The 20,179-nt window shown below is 45.3% G+C and overlaps 1 protein-coding gene and 1 long non-coding RNA gene across 9 annotated transcripts in view; one reads left to right on the top strand and one right to left on the bottom strand.

The window, feature by feature from the left end:
- The window catches only part of LOC147009048 (uncharacterized), an 87,186-nt gene extending 80,625 nt beyond the window's left edge, over positions 1 to 6,561 (top strand). The window contains exon 3 of the long non-coding RNA XR_015053254.1: positions 6,110 to 6,561. This is a non-coding gene — a long non-coding RNA (uncharacterized LOC147009048). The remainder of the gene's footprint in view (positions 1 to 6,109) is intronic.
- A 217-nt stretch (positions 6,562 to 6,778) lies between these two features.
- LOC147009047 (amyloid beta precursor protein binding family B member 2-like) overlaps positions 6,779 to 20,179 on the bottom strand; it is a 192,083-nt gene continuing 178,682 nt past the window's right edge. For all 8 annotated transcript variants that reach the window (XM_085863928.1, XM_085863927.1, XM_085863925.1 and 5 more), the window contains one exon: positions 6,779 to 9,844. In XM_085863928.1, coding sequence (XP_085720054.1) covers positions 9,665 to 9,844 — 180 coding nt within the window. In that variant the 3' untranslated portion in view covers positions 6,779 to 9,664. The remainder of the gene's footprint in view (positions 9,845 to 20,179) is intronic.

Genomic DNA, 20,179 nt, shown 5'->3' with positions numbered 1-20,179 from the left:
TGATGCGTACTTCGACGATGTAATTATTCATTCCTTGAATCGGGATGATCATCTTAAGAGAATAGAATACATGCATTCTTTGTGAAACTGAGGCCAAACTGATTGTGAATCTGGTAAAATTTGGATTTGCAAAAACATAGGTAGTGTTCTTAGGTCATGTTGTAGGTCAGAGTCAAGTTCAGTCAGTAAAAGCAAAGGTGGAAGCAATTGATAGCTTACCAGCACCTAAAGGACAAAAAAAAACTTTTGAGATTTCTGGGTAAGGCAGGGTGGTAACAGATTTTGTAAAAATTTATCTGACATTGTGGTTCATTTGACTAGTTTGCTTCATAAATGTGGTAAAAAGTCACCGGAATTAAATAAGTTTGTATTGTGTGTTAAAAGCAGTCAGCTAGCTGCATGCCATGGGGCTGGGCTGAGTAACGGAATGTCAGGGTTACTGATAAGAAGTAGTACGTGGGGACTATTTTCCAACAAATCACTTTGAATTATACAGTTTTTCGATTAAAATGTCCGAATAACATGATAGCTTTGCTCCCACATGACAAAACTGGACTGGAGGAAAGTTATTCTGAAACACATTGATCAGGACCACGTAAAAGCTCAGCAAGAGACAATGAGATGCAGATACCTCGACGCCAGGCCTCTGAATGACCTTGTGTGAGACATATAAAAGAACGGGCAGAAAGCCTTGCAAATTAGGAGAAGGAGAACACGATGTGACCAGTGTGAGAAAGAACAGCTGTGTGTCGTGGCATGTCCTGCAGCTGGTTTCATTTTAAAACCAGGCTCAAATCTCCATGCACTGGATCTCAAACCTCAAACCTCACTCTCCATGCACTGCCCTCACTCCACCAAACCCCCAGGAATACCTCTGGCTACGGCTTCCCCTCAACTCCCACCTCATGTTTATACGTGTACTGAACCATCCACCTAACAGTGATGACTCCATCTACACCCCACTATATGAAAACATGGACCAACTTCTATCTTCTCATCCAAACTCTCTCTTCCTCATATGTGGCGACTTCAATTGTCATCATGCCAGTTGGCTAGGTGTGGGTACCTCTCTCACCTGTCATGGCACCTCAGCAAAAGCTTTCTGCGACTCATTGGGACTGACTCAATCGATCAACTTCCCTAACCGGATCTCAACCAATGGTACTCCATCTCTTCTGGATCTGATTTTGACAAATTTCCCTGACAATATCTGCTGCTCTTACTCCGCTCCAATCGGTTCTTCTGACCACGTCCTTGTCAAAGTGGACATCTCTCTGGCTATTATCAGAGAACCACTTCACCGCCATCGAGTCTGGCATTTCACTCAAGCCGACTGGCAGGGTCTCCAAGCAGCCCTCAAACTTATAGACGGGTCTCCTATCTCTACTTTCCCCAACATCAACTCATCCTGGGAATTCTTTCAAAGAAACATGCTCTCCCTCATGCATAGATTTATCCCCTCTCGTCGTCAGTTGTCCTCCCCTTCCTCCCACCCTTGGTTCACTGAAGCTTGTGGTGAGGCAGTTGTCCTGAAACAACTTGCCTTTGCCTCATGGAAAGCAAACCCAAGTGAGGGCAATCTTAGTTCCTTCCATAAAGCTCGGAACAAGTGTGTATCTACCCTCAAGAGAGCCAGAAAACAACATCTTTCTCATCTCAAGTCTGAACTCTCAAACCTCTCTCCCTCCTCAAAATCCTGGTGGCATCTAATCAAATCTGTTTCTGGTGTATGTTCCCCCTCCATCCCCTCCCTTACCTCAAATGGCAGCACTGCTGATACCGCACGTGAAAAAGCTGAATGCCTAAACTCGGTGTTTGCAGCTAAATCTTGTCTCCAAAACCCATCACTTTCTCTACCCACCTTACCCAGTCACACCCAACTGTCCCTGGACTCTGTGTCCTTTTCTCCTGACAAGGTGGAGAGCTTGCTGTCAAACCTCGACTCAGATTCTGCAACCGGTCATGACGGCATCAGCCCACGTGTCCTCAAAGCCTGCTCTTCTGCTCTTGCTCACCCTCTCTCTATTCTATTCACCCTCTCATTTGCTCAAGGCCATCTGCCATCTGCTTGGAAATCAGCAAACATCACTGCCCTGCACAAAAATGTGCAAAAACAGATCCCTGCAACTACAGACCAATCAGCCTTCTCACAATCATCAGCAAGGTTATGGAATCCATCATCGCTTCAGTCATCGAATCCTTCCTCTTCTCCAATGGCTTGATTTCTGATCATCAATTTGGTTTCAGACCAGGTCACTCTACCCTGGATATGCTGCTTCTGCTCTCCCAACAATGGATGGAAGCCCTCAATGCCAGACAGGAAATCCGAGCCGTATCCCTGGACAAATTACATGCTTTTGACACAGTCTGGCACCCTGCCCTACTCACCAAACTCTCTTCCTATGGTATTCCAAGGCCATCTCCACTCATAGTTCGCAGACTTACTCTCCTGTCGTAGTCAATGTGTGGCCCTAAATGGAGTTCTTTTATCCCCCCTTCCTGTCCAGGCTGGAGTTCCTCAAGGTAGCGTTCTGGGCCCTGTTCTTTTTCTGGTTTTCATCAATGGTCTCTCCGACTCTCTGGAAAATCCTCTATATCTCTTTGCTGATGACTCCACCCTCTGCCGTACCATCGGTCATCCCTCAGACCGCCAAGCAGCAGCTTCTTCGCTCACTGCTGATCTGGATAAAATCACAAACTGGTGCAACACGTGGAACATGTCTTTCAATCCGGACAAATCTCACACTCTCACTATGTCTCTTCGAAAGGACCGTTTAGAAAACCCCACCATCCACTTTCTCAACAATCCTCTGGAAGAAGTCCTTTCTTTCCAGCTTCTGGGTCTCACTATCTGCCATGACCTTTCCTGGGAAAGCCACATTTCAAACGTCGCCTCTAAAGCCAGTCGCCGACTGGGAATCCTCCGTCGTGCAAGGTCCTTCCTCGGCCCACCTGAGCTCCTGACCACTTACAAAGCTTTTGTCAGCAGCCTGATGGAGTACTGCTCTCCCCTCTGGGCTGGTGCTCCTGCCTCCCACCTTTCTCGGCTTCACGCTGTAGAAACCAAAGCATTTCGGATCATTGGCATCTCCCACAATGAGGCTGAGTCTTTGGGCCTCTCAATCAATCACCACAGGTTGGTCCGTGGTCTTCCTGTCTTCTACCGTCTCCTCTCCAGCCTCACCCCCCTGCTCTCTCTGCGATTTGTCCCCACCACATTTCCGCAGGGCGCTCAAGGTCCGCCAACAACCCCCTTCTGGTAAAAAATACCAAAATCACGAATCACTGCTCACCTTCACTCTTTCATTCCTCTTTTTCCCCACCTTTGGAATAAACTCCCTCACTCTATTCATTCCCATTCTTCCCTCCAGGCCTTCAAAACAGCTGTTCACCACCACCTCTTATCATCCCCCATCCAAATCCTCGATCTTTTCTACCCCCGATAATTCACTCAAGCCCACCTCCTTCAAATTCCCTGCTTTCCTTCCTGAAAAGTCCCTGTAATGTCCATCTTCTGTTCCCCATGTTCCCCATCCCATCCCTCTCCCTTCCACAGATCTCCAAATGTCTCTGTTCCCCACTATTTTGTCCTTCCCACTCCCTTCCCTCCTGTCTCATGCCCCCCTTGATGTGCGTTGTGTGTTCACTCTCATACGAGCCTTGACAAGGTATACAAAAAAAATAAAAAATAAAAATAGCAAAGACGATATTGAAAGTGCTGTGTGCTGCATGTGAACCACAACTGGCTTAGCAACTTCAAAGCCCTGACTCAAGAACCAGCTGCACCCCTGCGGATAGTGCTTGATCTTATCTGCTAGCCGGTTTGTACTCGAACAATCTACTGCCTTGCTGGTGTCTTGGAGATGACATCCAAGCAGGCATTTCCTCTCTCGTCGCATTGAGAAGGCAAAGAGCATGTTCCCTCTCTCCTCACTCTTCAGCATAGCCAGTTCTGCAGTGTGGTATTTTACGGTGAGTAGCGGACTTGGATTCATCTGCTTGCTTCGGGGGTACCGAGCTCACCCTCTGAGGACTTGCAAAGCGACTGGCCGGTTGGACTTCAACCTGTGCACACTCAACGGGACAAGGCTGTTTCATGCATGTTCACAACCGACTTCACCATCAATTCATATCCTGCTGAAGTTGTATTTTCAAGAAATGGGTACCTGAGAGAAGTTACCGACTCAAAAGTCATGAGTTAATTCAAAACTACATTGAAACCTGTGTGATGTGTGCTAAAATTTGGGGAGTTTTAAAATCATTGAGCATTTCTTTGAACATCATTGTTATGGGATGCTTTTAAAATGGTATTGGTGTTTTAAAGGTCGACAGTAGGGTTTAATAAGTTACTGCACTTATTAAATATCCTTATGTCTTGTGTCTTACGTTGGTTTCACCTGTTAAAAACGATAGACGAGACAAATCTTTTCTACCTTGTTACTACTCAGGGTAACTAATGCATTCACGTTGGTGCTTGGAATAAGTGCGTAACAACATGAATTGGAACACAAACCCGCAATTTAGCAGTACTTTGGCTCTGCATTTGTCCTGATTGCACATGCGCAGAGAGGAGTGAGATAATTTTTTCAGTGTCTGGCAGTCCAACAAAATTGAAAATCATTCCAAACAGGAAACTTAGTTTTTGGGGACGTTATAATGACCGTTTTTACAGTCATTTTTCCCTGCTGTGCAGGGGTTGGCTTTTTTTCTTGAGGCAATGTTTTATGGCCGGATGCCCTTCCTGACGCCAACCCTGGTCGCCTCTTACGACACACAGGGATATGGTACACCTATTCTAACCGGGGCATACACCGGGACCAGTACACTGGTACTCATTTCGCCGACCTCGGAAGGATGACAGGCTGAGTCAACCCCCTGGTGTTAATTCAGCAGCCAACGGGGCTTGAACTCAGGACCCTGGGATCCCAAGCCACCACCCTAACCACTAAGCCAACACCAGGCTCTTTCTGGGGACATTATAAAGGACATAAACAACAGGCATGAAGAATGAATGTAATGTGTTAAATAAGGTGGTGTAAAAGACTGCACCTTTTAAAGGTTTTTTTTTGTACAACTCATAAAATCTATATTTTATTTAAATTGAATTATATACTTGAACACTATATAACACAAATCGCCCGATTGGCACTGTCAAAAACCTTTTGTTAATCAGTACTTGGACAAAATATTGTGGCATTTTACATCATCTCGACCAATCAAGTTTGCCACTTGCAGAACCCACTCATGTATTTTTTTTCTCAAGACTGCATGGGGTAAGGTGATCTCTGAACTCTCTAGTTTGGGAATAGTTTAAGGTGAGTTGGACTGACCAGAGGGTACATCGACAAGATGGATTGGCAGAATGTCAGACTGGTGCCAATGAGCTCGTAGCGATGAGGGATTAATCTGTTCATGCCACACCATCTAAAACAAAACATCACAATTATTATGAGCTCACCTGGAACGAAGCTCTGGGGAAGCTGATGGGAAAGCGCGTTGTCCGTCCGTCAGTCCATCCACAAATACTTTCAACTTCCTCTCTGAAACTACACAAACGATTTCGATGAAACTTTACTACAACGTTCAACATGTGTATGTACCAAAGTTTGTTCATGACATTAGAAAAATTGGGCTCAATGGGGGTGCAAGTGGGTGCACCTCAAAATATGTATTTCCTTTCTTCTATAAAACTACAAACACAATTTCAATGAAACTTCACTGCAACCTTCATCACCCATGACAAACCAAAGTAGAAAAATTGGGCTCAATGGGGGTGGAAAGGTGCACCTCAAAATATGGATTTGCTTTCTTCTCCAAAACTACACACACAATTTCGATGAAACTTGACCATAACCTTCATCACTCATGATGCACCAAAGTTTGTTCATGGCATTAAAAAAACAATCCACAACTATTTACTTTCTTCTCAGTTACATATTTTGTGAATCATCCATGCCTACCAGTGGTTCCCTGGTTATCTTATCCAGCTGCAACCAGGTGAGCGCCCAGGGCTATTGCCCCTATGTTTGTATTTTATCTCATGGTAACAGAGAATTTTTGACCATGATTCAGAAATGTAATCCATCCATTGGGACCATACTCTGTGCAGAGCGTTGGTGCTGCCAAAGCAGTCTCCTGGGCTATTGGGCACAATCCTGGACGGGTCGCCACTGCGATGCAGGAAAACAGCAAGCTGGTACTCATTTTGCCGACCTCAGAAGGATGACAGGCTGAGTCAACCCCACCTGGTATGCATTCAACAGACGAGCAGTATTTGAACTCAGGACCCTTGGATCCCAAGCCCACCACTCGGATCCCAAGCCATTAAGCCAACACCAGGTCTCGAAATGTAATGAATGAGCAAATATGTGGTTAATTTTTTGAACTTTCCCAGTTTTTAATCCATTTTTGATTTGATGCATGCTCTCTGTTCGAATATAATTCACTTTATGTTGGGTCCTGACCTGCAAAATGTGTGACTGTGGAACTTGCAATGTAACAGCAAAGTGATTGTCCAGTCTTTTATTTTGAAAATGTAATCAATGTAATTATTGATTAGTTGCTTTTTCCTTCTTGAGTCATGGACCAAGTATGTACATTACAAAAAAGGTCGAAGACATTTTGGTACAAAGAAAAATTAGCATGTTGAGCACAAAGTTAAATTTGTGCACTTGATTTAGGAGCAATGATCAAGTTGCAAGGTTATCTAGGCCTTAAGAAGAATGCTGGGTTATCCAGGCCATGTATATAAACACTAACTTTGAAAAGAATGCAAAAGTTCCTTTAAAATATTTTTATTATGGGGTATAATATAGATTACACATATTGAACACTGGTACATACTGTGTATGGGACCCGCATGCTCAGATTCTGCATAATATAAACAAGCTGTACGTAGCCACTGGCATTGTCCAGACACAGTGGCCAATAGAGGCCTGGTCAGAATGACATTAAGCGTGCAAAGGACTTCCAGCAGCTCACTCAGCAAGAGCAAAACAACAAGAGACACAACTACAGCATGAGACAAGCATTTATGGCAGCAAACATCGAAAAGAGGAGACCTAGGGGCCCCAATGCTCTTTCCATTATCATTGTAATAAAATATAATACAATCATAAATAATCACGCTAAATGAAAAAAGATCACATTCACAGTGATCAAGATACAATAATGTTTGGCTATGTAGCAAATTTCACGCAATGCGCATAAACAAGATACGGGGATACAAGATACCTGCCATAGAAATGCAGAATGAAGAGGTTTCACCACAGAGGAGCCAAATGGAATGACTCCACAATATCAATGCAATAATCTGTGTTTGTCAAGTGATCTAAACGAGTCACTGGACAAAGAAAATAAAATAAAACTTCATGTTACAATTCGACCACACTTTATGCATGATTACGTAATGATGTATTTCGATTTCAAGTTGATTTTACACAATTGCCTCAAAAGAAAAACTTATAATTCATACTTTGAACAGGTTCTGTATGTATGTATGTATATATATATATATATATATATATATATATATATATATATATATATATATATATATATATATATATATGCATATGCAGGTGATTTATGGACATATATATATATATATATATATATATATATATATATATATATATATATGTTATATGAAAAAAAATATTGAGTAATATGATAGAATGCTATTGCAGTTTATCAAGCCTATGTTTTTGATAAATAAACTGTAATGTCACTGAACTGCTTCATACTTCCAAAAATACCTAATTTCCCAGTTGCTGAGGGAATAGTTACATATCTGAGCAATAGGGCGATTAACTCAGCCAACGATGTGATGTGGAAACATTATTATGATTATTATTATTATTACCATTATTAATTATCGTTATATCAGCCAGATGCAATCACAGCATAAAGACTAATTATATATTAATCTCATTCTGAGATGAAAAAAAAAAACTTTTCCAACTCATGGTATTTGAGGTCCAACGTGCAAAGCTGAGCTTCTTGACAAATGCAGGTTTACAAATTAATGACAAAGAAGAATAGACATCTTGTATGCAAAGCACATTTCCATTTGTTACTGAGAAACCGAAGACATGATAATGACCACACTTAGATTCTGTTGTTCTGCGAAATGAAGCCAAACTTCACCTCCCCTCCAGCTGGACAATAAAACATCATGCACATACATCTAACAGCCAAGCCCACTGAACATATTTCATATAATTAAAGTCCAGGTAATGTGGTAATAAGCAGTATGCATATAAGTGAAATGTCATGCAAAACATTTTTTAAAAGTTGCCTGCCGGTCAGTGTCATCCTCGATGCATCAGCACCAGGTCGAGCCGGAAGTTATGTTAGATAAATGAAATGATGTCGAGTAAGTTACCGATGCTATATCTGCATGCTACTGCCACAGCACAAAGAACAACAGTCCATGCCTCATCGTGAAGGACATGAACACCACAGCACGATGAGAGAACAATCAAAAGAATGATGAAGGAATAGTAAGCAACAACAACATGAATGGAACAACTTGAAAATGTATAAATCTCATTTTCTTGCATGCTTGAAAAAGAAAGAAAGAAAGAATATATTGGCCATCAATTATACTACAATAAAATAAATCAATCATTTTAGCCAAAGTATTTCTGCTGCAAAATAAAACTAAAATTCCATTTGTAATCTAATCTTTTCTTCGTGTTCATATATTGTGGTCCCATAAATACTTGCTTATGTCAAATCCACCTGTTACAATTAAAACTTTTGGTCCAACCATGTTAAAAATTATAGATCTTCACACATAACTTCCACAATTCCAAAAGGGAATGTCTTCTAAACAGAATTAATCAATTGATTGCAATAAACTGCAATAACAATCAAAATCTTTTGCCAGGGAGTTGTTGTGACTTGTTGAAATTTGATTTAGATTGTGACTAACAAATTTAGATGAAATATCAGAATTCGGCAGCTATCCCAGCAATTGCCAATTCAAAAACTTTCGCTTGTGTCTTCGATTGAACATTTTACTGAAGGATAGCACTTATTCCATGTATTGATTTGGGTGAGCAAGGGGTCAGGATAAGATTATGTTGGCTCTCTGATAGCACTCTTAAACCCACCTGTTACACTCGCACATGACTGTCTATGCTGTGGATCACTAAGATGCAGGAAGGAGATGCATGGAGATGCATGGGGGGGGGGGGGCAATCATTTGCAAAGATAAATGAAGTGCATGCTGACAGGGATGAAAAGACTAACAAAAGACTTGAGGGCTGGTGTTTCATTACCAAATCTCAGGCAGACAAGAGAAAACAGCTCTTGAGATGAGAACATTTGAAATATACCAATTCTGCAAGAGTGCTCAATGGTGCTGACCAAAGCCTTTATCTGGAGGTCAAAGGGCACCTGTGACATCTTTAGTAAAAAAACTTTCTCTGCAAATTGATGTCACTTCACCACATAAGTGCAACTGTATTTCTGTGAAAAATGGCAATTGATAATCACTGTAATAGAATAGCAATGATAATATAAAAAAAACAAATCACCATCAGAAATCAATAGGGTAGCTGTTTCTTGCAAAGACATAAAGGAAGAAGAAAACAGGCTTTGGGGCTTATAACCAAGTTTGAGACAGCCTGATGAAAACAATTATTTTAAAGATCAGTCAAGGACTTGGTGTGGCCTGCGTTAGGGAGGTGCTGGTCTTGAAGCTGCCCAAGATGGACTGCATACCACGTTTCACACTGCAGCCCACTCGACGTGCCACTGTGTGAGCTGGCAGAGGAGGTGTGATTCGTGCCTTGGCTCCAGCAGGTCTTACATCCAAGCACTTTTGATAACGTAACTGCAGAAAGGTGTGGTGCAAAGCAGCATATGAGTCTCATGCAATGCATGAATGCAGTTCAGAAATGTTTCTTAGTTCTGTATGCCTGGTGTTGGCTTAATGGTTAGGGTGGTGGGCTTTGGATACTAGGGTCCTGAGTTCAAATCCCGCTCAGCTGTTAAATTAATACCAGGTGGGGTTTACTCAGCCTGTCATCCTTCCGAGGTCAGCAAAATGAGTGCCAGCATGCTGGTATACTGTGTCGGAGTGGCGACCCGTCCAGGATTGTGCCCAATAGCCAAGGAGAGTGCTAAAGCAGCACCAAAGCTCTGCACAGAGTGTGGTCCCAATCTCCTATCCTCTCTTAGTTCTGTCTCCAAAGGTACAGCACCTGTCCATTTGAAATCGATTATTCTTCAAGAACAGAGAATCTATCTGCCAAAGCAGCATCCTCTGCAAGAAATATGCGGTGGCTCGTGATTGCCTTTTCAATTTATACTAATAAGTGTGTGTGTGTGTGTGTGTGTGTGTGTGTGTGTGTGTGTGTGTGTGTGTGTGTGTGTGTGTGTGTGTGTGTGTGTGACAGTGTGTTCCCTCCATAACTCCAAAACCATGAAACGTAGCAGCCCCAGACTGCATGCATACTAAGGGAACTGCGAGGGAGTGAATGAATGAAAACTGGGTGTTTTGGTAAATCAAAACACCCCTTTTGAAGATAATTAATGGTTAAAACTAGAAATGCAGGCAGTTTTTGGTCAGCCTGTGTTCAGCTCGGTGGTCTTAATCGGCCATTTTGTCTGCTCATCAAAAACAATGCCTTGCCTTGGATTATTGGGACAGGTCAGTTGCCGTAGGATAAAGCTTCATACCTTCGAATTTCTGGATACATCGATGATGACTCTTCTGAATAACTACAAATTGCCGGATACATTGCAATGCTTATAAATGCCTGGAGATGCCAGTATTCGTCCCTTATTTCTTTCCACACATGCAATAAGCTCCATCATCTCTGACTTAACCTGAGACAAATTTCAAAATTTATAATGCAGAATTGACCTGAGCAGCAGTTCTGACTGCAAAAAAGAAGTGTTCATTTGTCTAAATGGGATGTTGTTTGACATGCCAGGTGTCTCTGGAAGTTCGTGCCTCATTTCATTTCAGCACATGCGATAAGCTCTAGTATCTCTTAACCTGAGCTGAGTTTCCAAATTTAAACTGCAGAATTGTCTTGAGCAGCAGTTCTGACTGCTAAAAAAAAGTTGTTCATTTGTCCAATTCAGACATTGTTTGACACTTCGGGCATCTCTGGGTGGCGTTTCATATGACTGATCGGCGATTGCTAATCGCTTGCCAAGCCAGCCGTTCCTTATCAACCGTTTCATTGGAGTGCTTGCTTGAGTGCTGTAGCCTCTTGGTGAGTGCTCTACAGGCTGTTTGGATATCAGCTTTGGCAGTACACAGCAAAAGTACCCGCAGTCACTCTGCACTGTCCCTCTGCTAAGCACAATCAAAAATACATCGATCGATGTGCAAAGTCCAGACCCCACCCGCCTGTGTTGCGCCCCACGGTACTGTGTCGTTCGAGTTATATATTATGCACCCCATGGTGCTTCCATCCCATCATGGTGCTGTGTGGTGCTGAGCCTGTCGGTCCTCATCAACCAATAATTGTAAGCCATGGCGAGACAGTAGACGGAGGTGTAAATAGCTTTCATTTAATCACAGCTGTTGTCGTTTTTGAAAATAAAATTACAAAATTGACATTCAAGACAATGTTAGGTGATAATGTAAATGAAGTACATATATAAATTTGTGTTCAGTTGAACAGATAAATCTGACAAAAGTTTAAATGGCACCTTCACATCGGTGAAGTCATGCTGAGCATTGCCCGGAGATGCTCAGAGATGCCTACACTAGTGTATTACTTTTGTGTACCTTGTCGAGGCTCGAATGAGAGCTAACACACAACGCACATCAAGGGGGGCATGAGATAGGAGGGTGGGAGTGGGAAGGACAAAACAGTGGGGAACAGAGACATTAGGAGATCTGTGGAAGGGAGAGGGATGGGACGGGGAAAATGGGGAATAGAAGATGGACATTACAGGGACTTTCAGGAAGGAAAGCAGGGAATTTGAAGGAGGTGGGCTTGGGTGGATTATCGGGGGTGGAAAAGATCGAGGATTTGGATAAGAGGTGGTGGTGAACAGATGTTTTGAAGGCCTGGAGGGAAGAATGGGAATGAATAGAGTGAGGGAGTTTATTCCAAAGGCAGGAAAAAAGAGGAATGAAAGAGTGAAGGTGAGCAGTGATTCGTGATTTTGGTAGTTTTACCAGAAGGGGGTTGCTGGCGGACCTTGAGCGCCCTGCGGAAATGTGGTGGGGACAAATCGCAGAGAGAGCAGGGGGGGCGGGGCTGGAGAGGAGATGGTAGAAGACAGAAAGACCACTGACCAACTTGCGGTGATTGAGTGAGAAGCCCAAAGACAGCCTCATTGCGGGAGATGCCAATGATCCGAAATGCCTTGGTTTCTACAGCGTGAAGCCGAGAAAGGTGGGAGGCAAGAGCACCAGACCAGAGGGGAGAGCAGTACTCCATCAGGCTGTGGACAAAAGCTTTGTAAGTGGTCAGGAGCTCAGGTGGGCCGAGGAAGGACTTTGCACGACGGAGGATTCCCAGTCGGCGACTGGCTTTGGAGGCGAGGTTTGAAATGTGGCTTTCCCAGGAAAGGTCATGGCAGATAGTGAGACCCAGAAGCTTGAAAGAAAGGACTTCTTGCAGAGGATTGTTGAGAAAGTGGATGGGGGGCTTTTCGAAATGGTCCTTTCGAAGAGACAAAGTGAGAGTGTGAGATTTGTCCGGATTGAAAGACATGTTCCACGTGTTGGACGAGTTTGTGATTTTATCCAGATCAGCAGTGAGCGAAGAAGCTGCTGCTTGCTAGTCTGAGGGATGACCGATGGTACGGCAGAGGGTGGAGTCATCAGCAAAGACATATAGAGGATATTCCATAGAGTCGAAGAGATCATTGATGAAAACCAGAAAAAGAACAGGGCCCAGAACGCTACCTTGAGGAACTCCAGCCTGGACAGGAAGGGGGGATGAAAGAACTCCATTTAGGGCCACACGGTGACAGTGACAGGAGAGGAAGTCTGCGAGCCATGAGTGGAAATGGCCTTGGATACTGTAGCAAGAGAGTTTGGTGAGCAGGGCAGGGTGCCAGACCGTGTCAAAAGCACGTAATATATCCAGGGATACAGCTCGGATTTCCTGTCTGGCACTGAGGGCTTCCATCCATTGTTGGGAGAGCAGAAGCAGCATATCCAGGGTAGATTGACCTGGTCTGAAACCAAATTGATGATCAGAAATCAAGCCATTGGAGAAGAGGAAGGATTCGATGTCTGAAGCGATGATGGATTCCATAACCTTGCTGATGAGTGGGAGAAGGCTGATTGGTCTGTAGTTGCAGGGATCTGTTTTTGCACCTTTTGTGCAGGGCAGTGATGTTTGCTGATTTCCAAGCAGATGGCAGATGGCCTTGAGTAAATGAGAGGGTGAATAGAACAGAAAGAGGGTGAGCAAGAGCAGAAGAGCAGGTTTTTAGGACAGGTGGGCTGATGCCGTCCAGACCGGTTGCAGAATCTGAGTCGAGGTTTGACTACAAGCTCTCCACCTTGTCAGGAGAAAAGGGCATAGAGTCCAGGGACAGGTGGCTGCAACTGGGTAAGGTGGGTAGAGAAAGTCATGGGTTTTGGACACAAAATTTAGCTGCAAACACCGAGTTTAGACGTTCAGCCTTTTCACGTGCGCTGTCAGCAGTGCTGTCATTTGAGGTAAGGGAGGGGATGGAGGGGGAACATACACCAGAAACAGATTTGATTAGATGCCACCAGAGGAGAGAGATTTTGAGGAGAGAGAGAGGTTTGAGAGTTCAGACTTGAGATGAGAAAGATGTTGTTTTCTGGCTCTCCTGAGGGTAGATACACACTTGTTCTGAGCTTTATGGAAGGAACTGAGATTGCCCTCAGTTGGGTTTGCTTTCCATGAGGCAAAGGCAAGTTGTTTCAGGACAACTGCCTCACCACAAGCTTCAGTGAACCAAGGGCGGGAGGAAGGGTAGGACAACTGAAGACGAGAGGGGATAAATCTAGTATAGGCATGAGGGAGAGCAAGTTTCTTTGAAAGAATTCCCAGGATGTGTTGATATTGGAGAAAGCAGCGATAAGAGACCAGTCTATAAGTTTGATGGCTGCTTGGAGACCCTGCCAGTCGGCTGGAGTGAAATGCCAGACTCGACGGCGGTGAGGTGGTTCTCTGATAATCGCCAGAGAGATGTCCACTTTGACAAGGACGTGGTCAGAAGAACCGATTGGAGCGAAGGAAGAACAGCAGATATTGTCAGGGAAATTTTTCAAAATCAGATCCAGAAGAGATGGAGTACCATTGGTTGAGATCCGGTTCGGGAAGTTGACCGATTGAGTCAGTCCAAATGAGTCGCAGAAAGTTTTTGCTGAGGTGCCATGACAGTGTGAGTGGTACCCACACATAGCCAACTGGCGTGATGACAATTGAAGTCGCCACATATGAGGAAGAGAGAGTTTGGATGAGAAGATAGAAGATGGTCCATGTTTTCAGATAGTAAGGTGCAGATGGAGTCATCACTGTTAGGTGGACAGTACAATACACATATAAATATGAGGTGGGAGTGGAGGGGAAGCCATAACCAGAGGTATTCCTGGGGGTGTGGGGGAGTGAGGGCAGTGCATGGAGAGTGAGGAATCGAGTCTTTGATGAAGAGAGCAACTCCTCCACCAGGAAGAGGCTCAGGTCTGTCAAACCAGAAGAGGGAGTAACCAGGGAGAGATACTTGGGAGTCAGACACGTCTTGAGGTAGGAAAGTTTCTGTTAGGCAGATTATGTCTGGTTTGTCAATGGCAACCTGTATGGAAAGATCTGAAAGGTTTGACCGAAGGCCCCGGATATTTGAGGTCCATACTTTTAATGAAGAGGTATGGGAGGAGGCTTTGGTTGCAGGGGGTTGGGGGAGGGGAGGGTAGGACAAGGGATGAGGAGGGGGAGGTAAGGAGTGTTGTTGAAAGAGTGTGGGGGATTGCAGAATAGCTCGGGTTGGGGGCCGAATGAGGAGGAGAAAAGGCTCTGTGGTGCTGGGGGAGAGGGCGGACAAGAGAGGGGGAAGAAGGCAGTTGAGGATTTGAGGAGGTGGAGTGAAGAGATGGAGGTGCGAGGGCAGTGGAAGGAGGCAGCTTTGTGAAGGATGAGTGAGGGGGATGAATGGTGGGAGAAAGTTGAGGGGGGAGTTTTTGAGAGAGGTGAGAGGGAGGCTTGAAGGGAGAAGAGTGGGATGGTTGCTTTGAGAGTGAGGGGTGGGAGGAGTGAGTTGGCACTGAAGTTGGAAAAAAAGAATAGTTGATGGAAAGCGAACATTCATTGCAAACTGGGGTTTTAAAAAGTTTTAGGTCAGTTAGGCAATTAAACACATTTCTTGAGGGATGCAATAAAGGCGAATTCAGAGAATGGAGAGAAGAAACACTGTAACAGTTGGATTTTTTAGGCAAGGTATGAAGGAAAGGTCGAATTGAGAGCAGTCTGTTTAAATAGTGTGTCTAGTGCCCAACTGTGTTTGCGGACATCCTCCTGCAGTTGGGTTACTTTTTTATTAGGAGGTTGGTGGCAGGATTTGCACTCCAGCCACCGTAAAACCCTTCATTCCGCAAAACACAAAAACACAAAAAAAAATCTGAAAACCCACTCCGTGGGAGTACCTCCTGTGCAGCTTCCCTTCGCAGGGCAGCTCACCGGATGACGGGATTGGGGCAAAGCCTTCAGGACCCCCAATCTTTGATGAAAGGAGGGAAACTACGGGGTAACATCTCTGGGTCAGATTACGGGAGAGTGTATCGGAGTGGTGCTGAGGTGTCGTCCACCAGACGGCGGTCTCCTTGGGTTAGCCTGAGGCGGTCCCTTCGGGTGGGTGCCTGGAATGTACTATCCCAAAGAGAGGATGATCACCTGCCTCTGTTATCATCTGAGCTCAAGCGTTTGGACATCGGTATTGCAGCACTCTCTGAGGTTCGGAGACCGGATTGCGGCGAAATAATGGTGGGTGATTACACCTACTATTGGACTGGTCGCTCTGATGGTTACCATACTCAAGGAGTTGCTGTAGCTGTGTCCAATAAGCTGAACCCAATGATAATTGAGGTAACACCGGTCAACGAGCGTATTATGAGACGAAGGATTCGTCAGTCCTTAGGTGTCATTTCCCTGGTCTCTGTCTATGCTCTGACTGAAGCGAGTGACCTCACCGTGAAGGACTCATTCTACGCCACGCTCGAGTCTGTGGTTGAGCAGTGCCCCAGACAAGATACACTTCTAGTCTTGGGGGATTTCAATGCATCGACTGGAACTGATAGGGATGGTTATGAGACATGTGTTGGTCCCCATGGGTCAGGAACTATGAACCAGAATAGCACTAAGTTCCTTGACTTTGCAAGAAGTCATTGACTTAGGGTGGCTGGTTTATGGTTTCAGTGCCCACAAGCTAACCACTGGACTTGGTATTCCAACGCTGGTGGTGTGGCAAAGGAGATTGACCATGTCCTCGTTGACGGTCGCTGGAGGATGATCCAGAACTGCAGGGTCTACCGGAGTGCTCAGTTCCTCAATACTGACCACCGGCTTGTTGTAGCAACTCTAAAGCTGCACCTTAAATTCTGGAGAATGGTACCATCCCAGCCTAGGCTGGATGTTGGCAAGCTCAAGGATGAGAGAGTAGCTGAGGAGTTTGCAAACAGGCTGAGTGGACATTAGGGGTGTCTGTGTGCTTTGGGGGGTCCTGAAGAGTTGTGGAGTGCCTTCAAGACCACCGTCCTTGATGTTGCCGTTGGATGTCTTGGAACTAACCGCAGGGCAAAGAAGAATTTTGTCTCTCAAGGGACACTGGATACCATTGACCAGAGTCGCAGGGCCAGGCTGAATGGCAGAGCTGAGCTGTTCAGGGAGCTGAGGCGTAAAACTGTACGTGCACTAAGGGTGGACACGGAGGTATATGTGCGAGGAATATGTGAGGGGGTAGAGCATCACCTGTGGACAGGTGATTCTCGTCCCGCTTACAGGGGAATTCGCGCATTGCGTTCATCCAAGCCCATCCCTCGGAGCACTGCAGTTAAGCAGAGAGTGGTAGGCTCTTGACAGAGGAGCCTGAAGTGAAGGCCTGCTGGGCCAGTTACTTTGAGCGGTTGTACCAGGCTGATTCCCCAGCTGTCGAGTTGGACGTCAAGGGTGTTACAATCCCTGTTGCTGACCCATAAATCAACTGTGGTCCACCTTCGCTTGTGGAAACACGGGCTGCGGTTAACTGGTACAAATGGGGGTAAAGCTCCAGGGATCTGTGGCATCCATGCTGAACTTCTCAAGGCTGGTGGAAATTCTGCACTCGTGTCATTGCATGCAGTTTTGTGCTCTGCCTGGAACACAGGCATCATCCCAAATGATTGGAAGAGGGGCCTTGTTGTCCCTCTCTGGAAAGGGAAGGGTGATCGCCAAGATTGCAACAACTACCGAGGGGGGACGCTGCTCTCAGTGCCGGGCAAGGTCTTTGCTCGGATAATTCTTGATAGGGTTCGCCACCATCTGCTTGCGCACTAGCGTCCAGAGCAGTCAGGCTTTACACCAAAGAGGTCAACGATTGACCGTATCCTTGCTCTTCGTGTCCTCACCGAACGCAGATGACAGTTTCGGCAGGGGCTGCTTGCAGCCTATGTTGATCTATGTAAAGCGTTCGATTCAGTGAATCGGGATGTCCTCTGGAGGATTCTTGGTCTTCGTGGGGTGCCACCAAAACTGATCGATCTGATGTCTGAACTCTACTCTGGTACTGAGAGTGCTGTGAGATGTGGTGGTGCCATCTCTGACTTATTTCCAGTTGTTACTGGAGTTCGTCAGGGGTGTGCACTGGCCGCCACACTTTTCAGCACTTGTATGGACTGGATTATGAGGAGGATGTCAGAGAGATCAAGCTGCGGTGCATCGTTTGGGAATGTCAATATCTCTGACCTTGATTTCGCAGTTGATGCAGTCATCTTTGCAGAGACTTTAGATATCCTTTTGGGGGCCCTCGAGGTGCTGAAGGAGGAGTCGGAGCCACTGCGATTACTGGTTTCCTCCGTAAAAACTAAGATCCAGGCTTTCAATGACATCTTGGATGCTGCTGTCCTGTCTGTGCCTGTTTGTGGTGAGCATGTTGAGGTCATGGAGAGATTCACTTACCTTGGCAGTGATATTAATGTCTCTGCTGGCTGTGGGTCAGAGGTCAATAGACATCTGGGTCGGGCCTGGGGAGTCATGGATTTACTGCATCATGGGGTGTGGCGCTGCCGGTACCTGTGCGGGAGGACGAAAGTCCGAGTCTTCGGGTCCTTGGTGCTTCCAGTCTTGCTCTATGGATGCGAGACTTGGACTCTGACCAAGGATCTGAGACAGAGACCTAATTCCTTTGGTACCAGGTCTCTTCGGAGAATCATTGGCTATCGCTGGTCAGATTTTGTGTCCAACGAGTGGTTGCTGAGAGAAACTCGGATGAGATTTGTTACCTGTATGGTCTGTGAGCATTTAGTTGTGGCTGTATGGACATGTGGCTCGTTTTCCTGATGCTGATCCTGCTCACCAGATTCTCTCAGCGAAGGAGTCTTGTGAGTGGAAGAGGCCAATGGGCCGACCACATGCCTCGTGGTTGCAGCAGCTTGACCAACATCTCAAGGAGATGGGGATGGGCCTGGCATCTGCCTGGGGGAAGGCCAGACGGAGGCCCCCTGGAGTACCGGCGGAAAGTGGACGCAGCGACACGCTGTTCTGGCACATGCTCCCACACCTGACCTGACCTGTTTAAATAGCAGAAGAGTCGTGCATTCTGATACAGTAAAGAGTACCACACGTGTGAAAGAGGAAGATGAAGCATTATAAGAGAATGTTTTTGTTATTATCATCAATGTTTGAGAGAGTTTTCAACAGATTAGTTCATGGAAGTGTTGTAGAAAAAAAAAAAATCGAGGAAGAAGAAGGAGAAGAAGGAGGAGAAGAAGGAGGAGAAGGAGGAGAAGAAGGAGGAGAAGAAGGAGGAGAAGAAGGAGGAGAAGAAGAAGAAGAAGAAGGAGGAGGAGGAGGAGGAGGAGGAGGAGAATCGGAGAAAGGTAGCGTTTCAAAAATTTTTTATTTAAGATAAGAAAGAGTGATTAGTTGGGAGGGATGGGGGACATTAAGAGAGTGGGAAAGATAGAAATTGAAGATAATGGGGAGAAAAAACAAATAAACACGATCGTACACCGAGTGGAACAAAGGGTCGGCCTCAAGCCCCAAGGATAGGCCTCAAGCACCCAGTAAGACAAGTTCGACGAAATCTCACAAAATAGCACAATTTTTGAAACAAAACCGTACTATGAATACACAGTAACATGTCGGTGAGAAAATAAACAGTTAAACCGGGACAGATAACGACCGGAAACTTAACTTTGAGATCGTCAGCAGGGAGAACCCAAGGAGACCTGCCAACGCTCCAAACCCAGAACCGGAAGTCAACCCAGAAATTTAGAGGTTATTAAAGGAGAGTGGTTTCCAAAACCCAAGCTTATTGCAGATGCTGCAGGGAATGCAATGGCAGATGAAGGAACAGCAGGTGGGAACTCATTCATTCATTCATTCCTTACACCTCGTGTTCACTCTGTGAGATTGAAGTATCGTGTGTTCATGAACAACTGTGGAGCTTATTGTGAATCCACTTTCCATCCCATCCTTTACATCCATCTCCATCAATCCATACTTCCCTCCATACATCCATTTCTTCCCTCCATCCATCACTTCCCTCCATTTGTCCTCGCTCCCATACCCCTTCTTCCTCTCTCTCCTTCCTTTCATTCCTTTTCCAACTCTCATGAAGTGATAACCAATGAGTGGTTGTGATGAGTTCCCATTGGTGGTTGTGTTGTGGTTTGGAGGTGGTTATGTTGTGCTGTGGTGTGTCTTGAGCCTGCAGTGTCATGGAGTGTGCACGTTGGGCGGATGGGTACTTTTTGTGGGGTCAGGGCTGCTACTGGGTTCGATTCCACAGTTTTAATTTTGGGATTCAGTTCAAGTTGAGAGATTCTGGTGCTTATCGCATTTTGGTTGTAAAACGTGTGCCGAAATTAAATAAAGGCAAGAAACACTGGCATGTCCGAGTGTTTATAAGCATTGCAGCTCGGGTGCGATGGACTCTCGGGTCTCTTGGCCTGAGCTGGGTTTCAGTTTGGACTGTGGGGTTTGGCTTGGGGGTGGGCCCGGCTGCTGAAGGGGTGTTCATTTGT

This window comes from Eptatretus burgeri, chromosome 18 (assembly GCF_056783735.1).
Source record: "Eptatretus burgeri isolate ZD-2024b chromosome 18, Ebu_testis_v1, whole genome shotgun sequence".
Lineage (NCBI taxonomy): Eukaryota > Metazoa > Chordata > Myxini > Myxiniformes > Myxinidae > Eptatretus > Eptatretus burgeri.
The sequence above is the reverse complement of the archived record's forward strand: the minus strand, read 5'-3'. Positions and strand labels throughout refer to the sequence as shown.